Source organism: Octopus bimaculoides, chromosome 3, assembly GCF_001194135.2.
Source record: "Octopus bimaculoides isolate UCB-OBI-ISO-001 chromosome 3, ASM119413v2, whole genome shotgun sequence".
Lineage (NCBI taxonomy): Eukaryota > Metazoa > Mollusca > Cephalopoda > Octopoda > Octopodidae > Octopus > Octopus bimaculoides.
Genome location: NC_068983.1, coordinates 146,125,768 through 146,142,407, shown reverse-complemented (window position 1 = coordinate 146,142,407; position 16,640 = coordinate 146,125,768). Strand labels below are relative to the sequence as shown.

General features: G+C 35.9%; 1 protein-coding gene across 4 annotated transcripts in view; it reads left to right on the top strand.

Annotated features, from left to right (window-relative positions):
- The window catches only part of LOC106869108 (ciliated left-right organizer metallopeptidase), an 82,443-nt gene that overhangs the window by 49,586 nt on the left and 16,217 nt on the right, over positions 1-16,640 (top strand). For all 4 annotated transcript variants that reach the window (XM_014914659.2, XM_014914673.2, XM_014914665.2 and 1 more), the window contains exons 5-13: positions 1,175-1,324; positions 3,368-3,487; positions 4,333-4,408; positions 5,892-6,049; positions 6,208-6,279; positions 9,419-9,521; positions 11,063-11,129; positions 11,914-12,007; positions 13,758-13,853. In XM_014914659.2, coding sequence (XP_014770145.1) covers positions 1,175-1,324; positions 3,368-3,487; positions 4,333-4,408; positions 5,892-6,049; positions 6,208-6,279; positions 9,419-9,521; positions 11,063-11,129; positions 11,914-12,007; positions 13,758-13,853 — 936 coding nt within the window. The remainder of the gene's footprint in view (positions 1-1,174; positions 1,325-3,367; positions 3,488-4,332; positions 4,409-5,891; positions 6,050-6,207; positions 6,280-9,418; positions 9,522-11,062; positions 11,130-11,913; positions 12,008-13,757; positions 13,854-16,640) is intronic.

Sequence of the window (16,640 nt, the reverse complement as noted above, 5' to 3'; positions counted from 1 at the left end):
GGAAAGCAAATGTAAAATGATGGTGGTTTAATTTTGAAGAAATGAAAAAAAAGTACCTTCAACATTTTGATACCAACCCACCAAAGACCACCTAGTTTTTTAAACAAATTACCTGTTTTAAAGTGATCTAAATTAAAATTTTCTGTCAAAATTTCATGTTAATTCATTTCCAAAACACCATCTTAAAGACAAAATTATTTTACCAAATTCTTCATTACTTTCAAAATTAATTGAAACAAAGGCAATGTATTTCAGGAATATGGTAACAAAAGAGTTAACAATTAACTTTAAAAAAAAAAAAAAAAACCCACCTACAGTCTTCCCAATAACAGAATTAGCTTCACACATGCGTAAATACATACATGCATGCTGTCTTCTCTTTAGACGAGCATGACTATCGCTGCGTGTATGCATGTATTTGTTCTTTATTGTATGTATGTATTCTTTTATCTATCAGTCACTCTCTCTCTCTCTTGCTAGCAAAGATGTAGCTTCCATTAGTCTCTCTCCCACTCTCTCTCATTACTATCCATCATCATTGCTTCTCTGTCATTACTGGTTTTCATTTCCTTTTGACACCTCTTTCTTGGTCTCACTTGAGTTCATCTTCTGCTATCACACACTCTTCTGTTCACTCCATCAGTCATGTTACTTGCAATGCTCAGTGAACTGAGACATCATTGAACAATGAGGACCTTTTTGTATTGTAGGATTCAAGGCAATCTTTAGTAACATTGATACCAAGATAAAATGTGCTTTGAATACACTATAAAGTTGCCAAATAAATGGAGAAAACATAGGGTCATAGGATTCCAGAAGTCTTGCGACCCATCTGAGAGGGTTGTAACTCTGAATACGAACTGGCTCAAGTTGAGGTGACCCTTCTAATGTATGCCAGCATGGAAAGATGATGTAAAATGATGATAATGATGATGATGATTCTGTCTTGTGCATCTGAGCACTTATACAATAAGCTCATCTGTTTTTCAATATTAAAGCTATAATTAGTTTCTAGATATTGTAGATTATTGAGGATCAAAAGAATACTGATTTTTTAAAAACAAATTTTCCAGTCTAAATTGATTTTATTTGTAACATTAAATGATTAGGTTATTTGTCATCATATAGCTTTCTTTTCTCAAGATACTTTAATATATTTATTCCTCTATTTCAGATTCCTGATGATCACTTAGAAGGGTTTTCAGTATGGAATCGTACAGGGAAGGAACCTGTGAAAACTTATTTTTCTTCTGGTCCTGGTGTCAACGATACTGATTATTTGTTGTATGTCTCTGTTAAAGAATCCAGCAATTGCTGGTTGAAGGTAAGACACTAATTCTATACAACTTCTTAAATAATGCACTGTGTCTTAAAATCATGTGTTATCACTGCTTTGCAGTTTGATATATATCTTTTATCTTGCACTTGTATCAGTCACTGAACTGCAGCCATGCTGTGGCACCACCTTGAAATGTTTACTCAAACAAATGAACCCTATTACTTAGTTTTTAAACTTGTAAGCTTGTTACCATAGCAGTTTCTTTTTGTTGAACTGCTAAGTTATATATGTTAGCTTCCTTATTCATCCTGCAGAATTGATTGAATATGTATCAAGTATTTTAATAGAATTGATTTAGCTGGCTATAATTCTTTCTTATGAATTCCTGGCTTTGTGCTGATGTGAAAATCAGCAATATTAATATTCTTCAACTACAACACCTGGAAGTCTTTCTCGTCTTCCTCCTCAATAAAAGATCTGAACCTGAATGGTCAAATCTCTTCCATTCCTCACAAGAATTATGTTGCCTTGGATTATTTGTTGCTGATACTGACCATCAGCTGTTTCTTCTGATTCTCAGTCTTATCACATTCTTAGAATATCTGCCATCACTGATTTTTCTCTGATTATAGTTCTTCACTTTTTTCTTTCGCATCATCATCATCATCATCGTTTAACATCCGCTTTCCATGCTGGCAGGGGTTGGACGATTTGACTGAGGACTGGTGAAACCGGATGGCAACACCAGGCTCCAATCTAATTTGGCAGAGTCTCTACAGCTGGATGCCCTTCCTAACACCAGCCACTCCAAGAGTGTAGTGGGTGCTTTTTATGTGCCACTGGCACGAGGGCCAGTCAGGCGGTATTGGCATTGATCATGCTCGAATGGTGCTTTTTATGTGTCACTGGCACAGGAGCCAGTCAGGCAACACTGGCAATGACCACGCTTGAATGGTACTTTTTATGTGTCACTGGCATGGGACCAGTCAGGCGGCACTGGCATCGACCATGTTTGAATGATGCATTTTACATGCCACTGGCATGGGAGCCAGTCTGGTGGGACTGGCATTGGTCATGTTCGAATGGTGCTTTTTTACGTGCCACCGGCATGGGTGCCAGTCAGGTGGACTGGCATCGGCCATGACAATGATTTAACTTGAATCAGCAGGTCTTCTCAAGCACAGTTTATTGCCCAATGATTGAAGGGTACTCTTAAATGGGCTGGTTATGCTACACTAGCATAGGCTTGCTGGGTCTTCTCAATTACAGCATATCTCCAAAGGTCTTGGTCGCTTGTCATTGCCTCCATGAGGCCCAGTGTTTGAAGGTCATGCTTCACTACCTCATCCCATGTCTTCCTGGGTCTACCTCTTTCACAGGTTCCCTCCACTGTTAGGGCGTGACATTTTTTCACACAGCTGTCCTCATCCATATGCAACATGTGACCATACCAGTGCAATCGTTTCTCTTGCACACCACATCTGATGCTTCTTATGTCCAACTTTTCTCTCAGGGCGCTTACACTCTGTCAGAAAGAATACAATACGTTTTAGTTCATTAAATTATAGACATGGGTAAAATATCTTACAGTACTTAGATGCTTCCTTTTTTATTCTGACCTTGATTGCTGCTGGGGTCAACTTTGCTTTCTCTGGAGGTTGATTAAAAATAAGTACTAATCAAGTATTACCTTTTCTCCCAATTTTCTAATTGGTTCTAAGATAAGTCCTTGTGCCTATCTTAGAATCACTCATACACTTCTGGTATTTGATTTAAAAAAAAGTAAAAATATACTGAAGGATTATCTCTGCTAAATTTGTTTTAAATGTTTTTATAAAAGAGAAAGACACATTTCGTAGTTAGTCCTGGGTTCATAATGACAGAGCAGACCATGATAAAACACATTCCACTTGTGACCATGATGTTTTTTTTCAGACATAATATATCTATGACTGCATTATCCAGTGTATCCTTCTTATCAGGTGTGACTTGACAGGGACTTGACTGCTATTTCTAGCTAGTGAATTATCAAAAAAGCTCTTTTGTTTGCTTGATATTTAATAGTGTTTTGTTATTTATTTATTGCAGGATAAGCATGTAATAGCTTTTGCTGGTTACTGCCAAACTGACCAAAGTGGACGTCCAATTTCTGGTATGATTAATTTCTGTCCTAACCAACTTGATGTAGATGAAGACAGCATGTATGTGGTAAGTAGATGATGATGGTGATGGTGAAAAACATTAGTCTTTTAACAAAAACTTGGAAACGAGTGATTAAAATATGGTTGAAAGAGCTATTGTATTGAAGATTTACCTAGGCCATGTCAACCAAAGGTAAAAAACAACATCAGAAGCTCTGCTATGATAAGGAAAATGACTAGGTACACTGTTAATTAGGTAGCAGGAGGTTCAATATACTAATTGAATTAGTATATTAACTTACTTCATTTGTCATCTCTGAAGAATAATGAATATACTTAGTCAGTGAATGGTTTGGAACAATGGAGTGTAACACTCAGGAGTTACACTTTATCATCCTGGAGTACAATAACTGCAATGAGTTTTTATAATTGCAGATAGATGGCATTTACAACAAATGTAGCTGGGTTTTAGAACAAGTATGGTTGAATTTTGAAGCAAGTACAGCTGCTTTCTATAGTGAGGATAGCATGCTGTTTGCTTCTGAAAGTGCTGTTTGCTTTTGCAAGTGCAGCTTGCTTCTGCAATTGCAGCTTGCTTCTACAACAAGTATACCTTGCTTCTGTAACAAGTGCAGTTGGCTTTATATCTCTTGGTGAGTTTGAAAACTAATCCCTGTCCTATTACCATGTGTTTGAAAACTAGTCCATACCCACTCAATTTGAATCTGAAAACACAAGTTAGCAGCAGTTAAATGTGTATAAAAAGACATGAAAGATATAACATGTAACATTGTGTGTTTCACATATTTGCTGTGTCATGTGATCAATACTACATCAGTCTGATGTACAAGCTTGGTTATCCAGTTGAATTAAATTGCATTAAGGAAACTTGAACAAACATTTGTTTTCCAGGTTGCTATGCACGAATTGTTTCATGCAGTTGGTTTTTCCAAGAGTTTACTGAAAAAATTTGAAACTTGTAAGCCTGGTAAGTTTTATTTATTTAATTTATTTATTATTTCATTTTTTTAATAATTATCTTGGTTTCAGTATAAATTATTAATTTTGTCCTGAGATGTTTAACAAACATGGTTTAAAGGAAATTCCTGAAGAGCAGAGTCTATCATTTTGCTTAAATTCCCAGTTACAGTCACTTCATTTATATTTGTAAGGATTTTGAAAAGGCTTGAAGATCACAAATTCCATTTCCCTACTCCCTAAAAATTAAAATGTTTTCTGCCCTCCCAGAGAAGGCAACAGTAAACCAACTGAGCATGTGCCCTGTAAAGCACAAACAAAAATCTAGTAAGCTATGACTTAAAAAACAACAAAAATACCCCATTGCATCCTTTTTGAAATATTCAGAAACATTTGGTGCTGTTCTCTCACTCTAACCATCCTGTGGTTTTAGTATGTCTAGAAGTACATTGTCCAAGTTTATCTTCCCATATTTTGTTTTACAATGGATGATAGGGTGTCATTTGAGGAACATTTGGTTACTATTTCTAACAGTTTGAGTGACCGCATGGAAGCTCTTAATTGATAGATTTTCTATGGAGATAGTTGTTTGGATACCAGTTGAGGAGTCACATGCTTGTATCTTGTTGCATTAACTTCCAGCCCTGTTTCAACATCCTTGCTACTTGCTACTAGATTTGTTTAATAGATGTAAGTGCTTTTCTTCTTATAACTAAACTTTAAAAAAACAATAAGAGATGACTTTTCACACGTTTGTACACTAATCTATTTCTAGTGACTATTTCATTGACAAATTTGGGATCTGTTTCTCCTCTTATTGTCAAACCATGTTAAGTATAAGAGTGGAATGTGGAACTACCTATGAGCCCAAACCTTTTGGCAATGCGTTGCACTCTGTAGTGCACTTTGTAATATATATATATATATATATATATATATATTTGACAGGAAAGACAACAAAAGAAAGAAAGAGACCTCGATATTATTCAAATAGAGGAATTTATCTGTAAAAGTATGTGACACTTATTCAGTAGCCATGATAAAACTCCGAGTTTCGGATGCCAGAGTGGGAGCCCACGCCAACATCTCTTCAGTTATCCAGCCAATTGAAAATTCCTGTGAAAATGACCGTTAAAAACAAAGGGAAATTACTGTGTAGTGACAAAACGCGTCTAAAACTGCGTACATTATCGCATGCACGCATACATCTATACACACACGCACATACATGCATATATGGGTACAGGACGTCACCAACGGTTCAAAGAACATGAAATACGTAAACGAGAAAAAAATGGAAAACAGGACAAGTAAACACAGAGAAAGGACCCTTCATCAGTTGTCGGCTGTCTATCTACTCCTCATTTCGAGCATTCATATGTATATATATTTACACACATACACACACACATGTATATATGCATATATATATATATTTATCAATTGATATAGATAGACAGATATATATGTTTATCCTTTCGCCTTTTTTTCAGCCTTTGAAGACAGTGAACTGCCATGTATCTCATCTGTGGACAGCAGCCTTGCTACTTCAGGTCGCCAAAGATTAACACTGCCATCAGTAGTGAGGAAGGCTCGTCAACATTTTGGATGCAGCACTGATGTTGACTATGGGGTCCTTATGGAAACTAAGGTAGGATACTGTTTATTTCATTATTATTGATTAAGGGTGGTGGAATGGCAGAATCTGTTGAGTACCAGACTAAGTTCACTCAACTACAGTCCCTGGTGCAACCTATTTTGAACATACTTTTGTCCATGTCTAATTCAGAATGTTTTATATACTTCCAGGATGGTCAGCTTCTTTCTCACTGGGATCAACGGATGATGGAAAGTTCCATTATGGTACCAACAGCTGGATTGGTATGTATTTTGTACCTCATTTTTAGAGAATGGTAGTATAATCTCTAATCAACAACTCTGTATTTTACTGGTACCTACATCTGATTGGAGGAGGAGGAATGGTAGCGTTGTAGTTTTAAGAGGATTTGATTCTCAAAGCTGGAGGTCACTGAACTTAGAAAATTGTTTTGTAACTTAATAGATAGTGGCTGGTGAAGTCAATAGAACATCCTATTAACAGATGCTGTCTTTGGTCGAGGTACTTAACTTCTACTGGGTCATTTTTACTTGTCTATGGATCATTTTTACCTGTCTATATAAGCATCTTGCACCAGTTTTTATTGTTTAGGCCCAATATTTATTTATTTATTGCTTGATCAAGCAGACTTGTGAATAAAAGTTTTCCAGCTGCATGTATTTTAGCTTTTGCTATATCTAGGAATACATTATCTAATGTGCCCTTAGTTTCTTAAGAGTCAAAGCTCACTCATTGGATATAATATAGAAATAACTAATTTGTTTTGTTAGCTTGTACAGGCTCTTATAGTTCTAGAGAATGTAATGGGAGAACACTCTAGGGTATTCTTACGTTAATTATGGAGAGCTGCCTGCATAAATATTTCGAATTACATTTTTGATTTTGATGGCATCTTTAAGTGATTAACCTCAGTGGTTTATTTATTCTAAATATACTGATACTTGATACCTACTCATATACAACATCCTATGCTTAGTGATTTTCTCATCATTTTATTGCCTCAGTTGAGAGTATAAGATCTAAATATGTCTAGCACTGTCTCCTGTACTTGCTAGATTAAAATATCTATTAATCAATAAGGTTGTTAAGCTAATATTGTCTTCTCACTGCTTAATTATTTCTAATTAGATTTTTGATTCTCACTATATTGAATACATTTACACTAATTTTTTTTTTATGAGTAATTACCGTCTGTGATTTTTATTTCCTTTTTTTTTCAGTTCTATATTTAAGAGATGAGGAATTATGTACATTATTTACATTTGACGGATATTTGTCCTCATCATGTTTGTTGTTAACACAACGTTTCGGCTGATATAGCTTCCAGCCTTTATCAGGTATCTTGGGGAAATTTCGAACCTGGGTTCTCATTCCTAAGGCTGTCGTCGTCGTCGACGTTGTTGTTCAGGTCACTGCCTGGAATTGAACTCGGAATCTTGGGGTTAGCCCACGCTCTTAACCACTACGCCATATGCCTGTGGTTGTAGTGGTTAAGAGCGCGGGCTGTTAACCCTAAAATTCCGAGTTTAATTCCAAGCAGTGACCTGAATAATAATAAAATAATAATAATAATAATAACATCGAAAAATACCTTAGGAATGAGAACCGAGGTTCGAAATTTCCCCAAGACACCTGATGAAGTTTGGAGGCTATATCAGCCGAAACGTCGTGTTAACAACAAACAAGATGAGGACAAATATCCGTAAAATATAAATAATGTAAATAATGTACTTTTTTTTTGTTTCTGTAATTAGAACACTTTGTTTACATGCTAAATTATGCCTGTTTAACTAATTATTTAATCTCGCCGAAGTTGTCTATCTTTTTTTAAAAGTAATTTTTAGAATTCTTAGTTCAGTATGCGTCAGTTGCTTTCAAGGGAAATAACTCCTTCCAACAGACTTTCATGGATTGGGTTCAGCGAGATGTATCATCCTCAGATTTGAAAGATAGGAAGTTTCTCGCAATGCAGCCTCTCTCTCTCTCTTTCTGTCTCTCTCTCTTTCTGTCTCTCTCCCTCTCTCTCTCTCTTTCTCTCTCTCTCTTTCTCTCTCTCTCTCTCCCTCTCTCTTTCTCTCTCTCCCTCTCTCTCTTTCTCTTCCTCTCTCTCTTTCTCTTCCTCTCTCTCTTTCTCTCTCTCCCTCTCCCTCTTTCTCTCTCTTCCTCTCTCTATTTCTCTCTCTCACACACAATATAAATGATCTATTTTACTAGTTACTCTTGTTTTATGAGATACTCTATGAAAATAAAACAGGACTCACTAGTACTAAACTAAATGGACAGACTGAACCTGTTATTGTTTAGCCTCAAATCAGCCCTGGTTAAGCAGATGTATGGTCAAAGGAATCCCAATTGTAACCATTCTGTCTTTTTCATGTCTAGTGTGTCTTTTCATGTATAGTGTATCCTACTTTTTTTTTTAAGACAGTGGGATGTAATTTTGAGGAATATTTGGTGATAGTGTTGATAGCTTTGTTGCTCTTTAGACTAACTTCATCCTTAATCAAGTAGATATGATCAAAGGTGCTCTAGTTACAACCATTCTTGATTTTCTCTTCAAAAGATGTGTGAGGAGAACTACATTAGCCAACAGTTGTGTGTGATTTGAAGGAAAGTTAACTGCTATTTCTTGCAGGACGAGCAGTTGTTAACTTGTTATGGCTATCAGTCACAGATAGTTACATTGGGAACTAGTTAATTTGGAATCTAATCATTTCGTGATTATTCACTATAGTCAAACTTACCTGGTTTTTAGCTCCAGGTCAACCCAGACTCAGTTGAACTATGGCCAGAGTAGGACCAACCTATTCATTGTTCAGACATTATGTATCCAATGTGCCAATGTGTCCTTCATTTTTTTGTAAGATAGCTTGATAGAATTTTAATTACTATTTTCTAGCTCACTTATTGTCTTAAGTTCCCTCATTTACTCATTCTCCCTCATTGACTCAAAGTCTCTCATTGACTCAAACTCTCTCATTGACTCAAACTCTCTTATTGACTCAAACTCTCTCATTGACTCAAACTTTCCCATTGACTCCCTCATTGTTTCAAGCTCTCTCATTGATTCAGGCTCTCTCATCAGTTCAAATTCCCTTTTTAACTCAAGTTCCCTCATTAATTTGAAATCTCTTGGCTTGTTACACATTCAAATGAAGTGAAATAGTTCAACCAAATATCAAAATGGTACCAAAGACTTAGCATGATGGGAATTGTCTTTCATTTAATGGGGTTTACACTAGTAAGGAAAAACTGATGTAATTATATTAAAAAGAAAAAGAAACAAATAATAATTTTACTAATCAAATATTTGTTGATGAGTCGTACGAACTTTCAATACTAACATTTATATATTTTATAACTTGACTAACTTATTTTTTATATTATTGTTTTTCTCTCTAGTCTCACCAGACTGTTATTGATCCAATCACTCTAGCTGTTTTTGAATCCAGTGGATGGTACAAGGTTAATTATGCTGCCTCAGATAAATTCCTCTGGGGAAAAGGTAATTACTTTAAATTTTATTGGGCATTTATCCTTTTGTGTGTCATCATTTTCTGCCGCTCCCTATCTGTATTTCGTCACCAGTTATTGAATATCATTGTCAAGATTGCAGGTATGGCTGTGTGGTAAGAAGTTTGCTTCCCCACTGCATTGTTCTGGGTTCAGTCCTACTGCGTAACAACTTGGACAAGCTTCTTTTACTATAGCTACAGGCTAACTAAAGCTTTGTGAGTACATTTGGTAGACAGAAACTAAAAGAAGCCTGTTGTATATATGTATAGGTGAGTGTGTGTGTGTCTGTTTCCTTGTCTTGACATAGCATGATAGTTGTAAATGATTGTCACTGTCATTCAAGCGAGAACACATCTAGCCATGGGGAAATGTTAATTTGCTTGGAAACAGGTGAGGTTTGATGAAGGGCATCCGGCTGTTGAATTCTTCCTCTTTAAACTCTCATCCGATCCATGCAAGCATGGAAAAGTGGACATTAAATGATGATGATGACAACAACAATATGGCTGTGTAATTGACTTCACAACCATTTGTCTGGATTTGTTTCTAGTTACAGTTTTACATGACAAATTGGTAATCAATCAGCTGAACTCCTTTCTGAATTTATTCATTGCACCAAACTCCTACAACCATGTTCACTTTAGTTCCTTGAACCATGATCCTTATTTTCATATGTATCCACCTTGATGTTCTCATGTGTGATGATCGAAATTCCTCAATACTGTTGCAATAAACCTGAAAATTACATTTGTGTAGTTCTCATTACATGGTCAAATGGTTTGGAAGTTCACTTTACTTTGTAATGTGATTCTGAGTTCAGTCCTATCATGTGATACCGGGCAAGAGTCTTATACCATTAGCTTGTGTCAAACACTGTATAAATGAAATGGAGTAGATGAAAACTATGCAGCAGCCTCTCTTACGGACTTTACCTGTGATATGAGAGCCCAGTCTTGTCCACACACACAGTGTCATGCTAAGTCTGCCTGACTATTACATTATAGTTACAAGTGTCAGCTATAATACCGTGAGTAGGTAATTCCATTGATCAAACAACTGAAACCCTTATTTATGGAAACCACTGCAGGATCCCTTCATCATCATCATCATCATCATTTAACATCTGTTTTCCATGCATGCATGTGTGGTTGACAGGAGCTGGCTAGGTAGAAGGCTACCCCAGGCTACTGTGTCTGTTTTGGCAGGGTCTTTACAACTGGATGCCCTTCCTAATACCAACCACATGTATTCCAGATCCTTCCTATGGGTTTTATGTTTTTTGCTGTGTTGTCTACCATCGTTCTAAAATTAACTATTTTATTCTTCCTCACCTTGTCTGTTATCTTTTCTACTCTGTTGGCTAGGGATATGTTGGCACTGCAACTTCGGAGTAATTACTAGGCTAAAGCAACTTGTACACATGAATTCCTTTGCTATAACTGTCATGTGATATATCCTTCTTGTTCATAATTTTCTTTTTTGCCATAATTCTGCTAAGATATAATTTTGATCTATATTTCTGTATTTCAGGTGCAGGTTGTAAGTTTGGTCTTGCTGAAACCTGTGTAAACGACACTGAGTTCTTCTGTTCTGGCAGGTGATTACCTTCCTATTCTTTAAGTTTTTGTTTTAAGACACATATCCAGTGATTTATAACTATATACTGTTGTTCTGCCAAACTTGTAGAATGATTTCCTTACATTTTTTAAATGTCAGTGAAGGAGGCTCTATATAGTTGCTCAAAGGTATAGAAGTAACAGCCAAATCTTCCTTAAATCAGACTCTAGTGCCTAAAAACCATTGGATGGTCACAACTGGATGTCTTTGATCTTTAGCTCGATGTTTGTGGAAGTTGTTGGAAAAGAAAACGTAAAGAGGGAAAGAAAGATGAATTTATGGAGAATAGTCAGAGAAAAAGATTCTTATTTCCACATTTATCTTCCTAATGCTACCCACGTAACTGTTTTGCATCAACCCTGGTTCTCTCAAGTCAAGTAAAACCAATTATTTTTATACTAAGTTAATTGATATATGATATATCTTTCTATGACATATCTTGCTATGAGGAATATAGTGTAGAAGATACTGCAAAATTTAAGCAACCTTGAAGTTCTTTACTTTGTGTAAATCGTATTATTATTATAATTGACAATATATATGAAGCCAGCAAATAAAAACCAGAGTGAGAAATAAACGATAGTGATTTCCATTGGTGAATATCAGTTATTAAAGAATTTTCTCCAAAGGAGGGCTCTGCTTAAAACAGAACAAGCATCTCGTTATAGTATATAAATTTGTTCAAATTTGTAATCTTTATAAACTGAACAGCCTGCTTGAAATCCTACTGTACAACACTTAATTAGTTGTTTTTATTGCTCCAGTGAAGAAGGATGCCATTTCCTGCATAAAGATAAAGCTACATGCCAAAGTGGAATCTTCCTGGAGCCATGCGGAATATTCCAAAGTAAAGCAGAGGTAGGATCTTGTTTTCTTCCTTATTTTGCAAAAAATTTTCCATTATTTTGCTTTTTGTTCATTTCTTTTTGATTCATTCATGTGTATTAGTTTGAGACTGTATGTATACACACATACATGGAAGTGTTTATTAATGTGAAACTAGACCATGCATATCTTGATTTTAGAATAGGTACAGCAAATCTCTTTATGTTGTAAGACTTGTATAATAGGGTAGGTGACAGGAAGGGCATCCACTTATAAAACACTGCCTCAGAAAAACCATCCAACATATGCCAGCATGGAAAAGTGGACGTAAAGTACTGACAATGATGCTGGTGATAATATACACATAGACATGTATGTATGTATTTATGTGAAATTGTATACACATAAGCATGAAATGTGTATTGATGTGAAACTATGTATTTAAATACAGGGAAGTGTATATTAGTGAGAATTTCTATGTACATACATTATAGTGTGTATTAATATGAAGCTGTCTACATGAACAGACAGAAAAGTGTAAGAGCATCAATGAAAATATGGAACTGTTTATATATTTCAGTTATTTGTAATGTGAAACTGAATGTGTGCTTCACCTTTCATATAGATACAAAGTATGAAAAGATGCAATAAATAACACACACACTTTCAGCACACCTACCCTAGCTTTATAATTTAGAACTAACTTGTTTTTCTTACATCATCAGATAATACAAAATGTGTGTAAGGCACTGGATTAAATGTATTATCAAAACATAGTTCCATCAAATGTTTTTGAGTTGAAATCCTATTAGAATTGATTTATCATTTCATTCCTTCTAGTGTGAAGAATATAAGTGTGAATAATGTAGAGGGGACTAAATACTGCAGGAAGAATGGGACTGAGCAATGTAGGGTGGAGACAAGACAGTGAAGAGTAAGGACAATTACTGGGGCGGGGGGAGACAAACCATTCTAGTCCAGGTGCCACAAGAGAATGCACCAAATACACTCTATAAAGTAGTTGGTGACAGGAAGGTTATTTAACCACAGAGACTATACTAAAAATTGGATGTATGATGTGGTTTCTGACTCATTTAGGGGGGTAGTAAACTGAAAATGGAACTGGCTCTGATCACAACTCTTATCAGTCCATGCCAACAAGGAAAGCAAATGTTAGTTAGATACACCTCTTTCTGTGAGTCAGAAGTCCTTTAGCATTTAAAGTCTGTCTTTGAGTTTAAAGGTCCATTACATTGGAGCTTATCCTGATTTTCATGGCCTTAAAGTGACTGAGTGTATGAGACCCTCTTCTGAATGGGACCCCAGTCTTTCATTGTCTTAACCCCACTCCAGCTGCTGCTGGTGCTGCTATTTATTTTCAGTTGAGTGGACTAAAGCAATATGAAGTAAAGTGCTTTGCTCAAGGACATACTGTGTTGCCTGGCCCAAGAATTGATTCCCTAGCCCAAAGATTGTGAATCTAACGTTTACCACAGGGTCATATGTCTAAAATGCAAAAGGACCTTTTGAACTAACTTGTAAAATATTTCTGAAATTGTGTGTATAAAGCAAATGATTATATAATTCTTTTTTTTTTGTTTATTTCTTTATATTCTTATGCTCATCCTATCATTATTTTCATTTCTTGATATTTTTGTTAGGTTTGGTATTTATTTGTAAACAAACTTTTAACACTTATTAAAATTTTAATGCTTGTTGAACTATTAAAATCTGTTTCAGAAATAACTACTGTATGTAACTGTTTACTTTTTTTTAAAAACAGAACCGCTGTTCCATATCAGACAAAACATCACTGAAGGCCTATGGAGAAATATTTTCACATAGAAGTCGATGCTTTTACTCTAATCTCACCTCTGACGTATGTAAATTCTAAGTTTCTGTATCCATTTTTCTGTTTATTTACCTCATATGCTGAATGACAGAAAGCAAAAAGATTTGAAATTGTTGTCATTTAACCCTGAGCTAGGAATCTACAATCTAGGGTTGTTGTCAACCCTGATTTTGGGGACCTGTAATCAAAGACATCCAGCCATGAACAACTCACCTTTTTGTTCAAGTATAGTGTGTTCTGGACTAGGTTATTTAATGTATCCTTTCCCTGGAAAATGAAAGATGTGTTTGACTGATATATCTAACTGGTTGAAGGACCATGTAGTCTCCTTCATTTTTATATAAGGAATGTATAATGTCTTGTGAGAACCCAAGTTCTAGCTGGCTTCATAGGGTTCCAAACTAAGTGCTTTTTCTCCTGTTATTCATTATAATAGGCATAACTAATATATTTATTTCTAAAATGGCATAGTCCACCTTGGTATAAAGGTACTAAAAGGTCGAACAACTCATTGCTGTAAGCAGTGATAGCATGGTCAAGTTGATGAGTGATTTGTAAACTTGAAGTACTGAGATAAATTCCTTCCATCAATACAGGTTGGAGAGTAATAGGTTTTACCAAATTGATTTTGTCTACATGTAAACTGCATGAGACTTTACAAAGTCTTTACTGACCCTCTTATGATTTTTAAGGGTTACAAGGGCTCACAACATGACTGACTCTGAGTTTAAAGTGCCTTGAAAAATATAATTTCTAAGCAGCATGCATTACTCAGTTTGCTTATATACAGGAATTATATATAAGGTATAATGACTGGATATTAGATCTGCTAGAAATAGCAGCTAAAAGTAGTTCAATGTTTGATATATAATGACTGAGATGGTGATAAGTGGAATGCCTTTGACTTAGGGTTAAACAACATCAAGGCAACAGAGTTTGAATGGTTATTTGACCAATGATGAATTGACATTATGACTGCAGTATTATTTGAAGTCACCTGAAAGTATACAAGAAAGAAAGAGCTGGATGGACTTAACACTTTTGTAACTATATTTCTATTGAAATATATACTGCCTGTATCTTAATTTTGAAATTATAATTTGCAGTGAGGAAAATAGCTAATATTTTCATTTATTGGTTTATATCAAGCAGGTGTTTGAAATATAAATTTAAAGAATATTCTTCCCAAAGATTATTGTGGATGGTTTTAATTTAAAAATAGGCATAGGCCTGGATGTGTGGTTTAGCAGTTTGCTTCCCAACCATATGGTCTCATGTTCAGTCCTACTATGTGGCACCTTGGGCAGTTATCTTCTACCAATACTATGGGCTGACCAAAGCCTTGTGAGTGGATTTGGTAGATGGAAACTGAAAAAATCCTGTTGTAGATATGTGCTTGTATGTGTGTGTGTGTGTCTCCTTGTTCTGACGTCATGTGATGGTCGAGTGTATGCATCACTGTCATATAAGTGGTGCTGTTCATTTCCAATCTTCTATGAAAACATTCCAGCCAAAGCAGAATATTACCTTACTTGGAAACAGGTGAGAGTTGGTGACAGGAAGTGCATCCATCCATAGAAAACCTGCCTCAATGACTTCTGTCTGATCCATGCAAGCATAGTAAAGTGGGCCTTAAAAGATGATGATGACAAATATTTTATAACAGTCACTTTTGTATTATAGGACTAGGAGCAGTCTTAGGTAGCTTGGTATCTCAAACAAGTTAATATGAAGGGAAGTCAAAAATTATTCATGCTATTATTCACAAAATTATTCGCCATAACATATCTTTATTATTGTCACACTGCCTTCTGCGCATGCATGCTTATAGTTAATACTATTAATACTATTGTGATCATGTGATTGAAGTTTGAGCCTGATCATGCCATCTTACATTCTGGCTATACAGTGTAAGCATGGCCGCTCCGCTAGCTGCTTCACTAGCAATGTGCACCAAATGAGAACAAAGAGCAGTGATCTGATTTCTTTGGTATGAAGGTGTGTCAGGTGCTGAAATTCATTGAAGGCTTTTAGCACCATACAGGAACAGTGCACTACTGCATAGAAGTGTGTATGAGCGGATTGAGAAGTTTAAAAGTGGCCAGACAAGTGTGATGCATGAAGAGGGAGTAGGATGTGTGTCAACATCCACCACTGATAAGAAGATTAAGCAAGCTCGAGAGATGGTAATGGTGAACTGGTGAGTTATCATTGATGAGGTAGCTCATTCTTTGCAGATTATTCATTGTACTGCCTATTGAATCATCCACGATGAGCTCGGTTTCCATAAAACCTGTGCAAGATGGGTGCCAAGAGAGCTTACTGCAGAGCACAAGCGCAAACATCTTGAGGTCTGCCAACATTTACTTGATTGTTACAACAATGAGAGCGAGGAATTTTTGAACAGAATAATCACAGATGAAATGTTGGTCCATTATTATGTGACAGAATCCAAAAGACAGAGTATAGAGTGGAAACATCCTGGCTTGCCAGTGATGAAGAAATTCAAGACTCAGTGGGAAAGGTGATGCTAACTCTTTTTTGGGACTCAGAAGGGCCTATACTGGAAGACTACCTGGAAAAGGGGTGTATGATCAACAGTGCAAGATACAGTGCTTTGCTGGCCAACAAACTGAAACCAGTAATTCACACCAAACGCTGAAGCCTATTGTTAAAGAAAGTTTTCTTGTATGACAATGCATGCTACACACAGCTACTCAGACTGTTGAAACCATTAACCAATTGGTATTTTGAGGTGCTGGAACACCCTGCCTACTGCCCAGATCTCATCTCTTCCGATTATCATATCTTTAG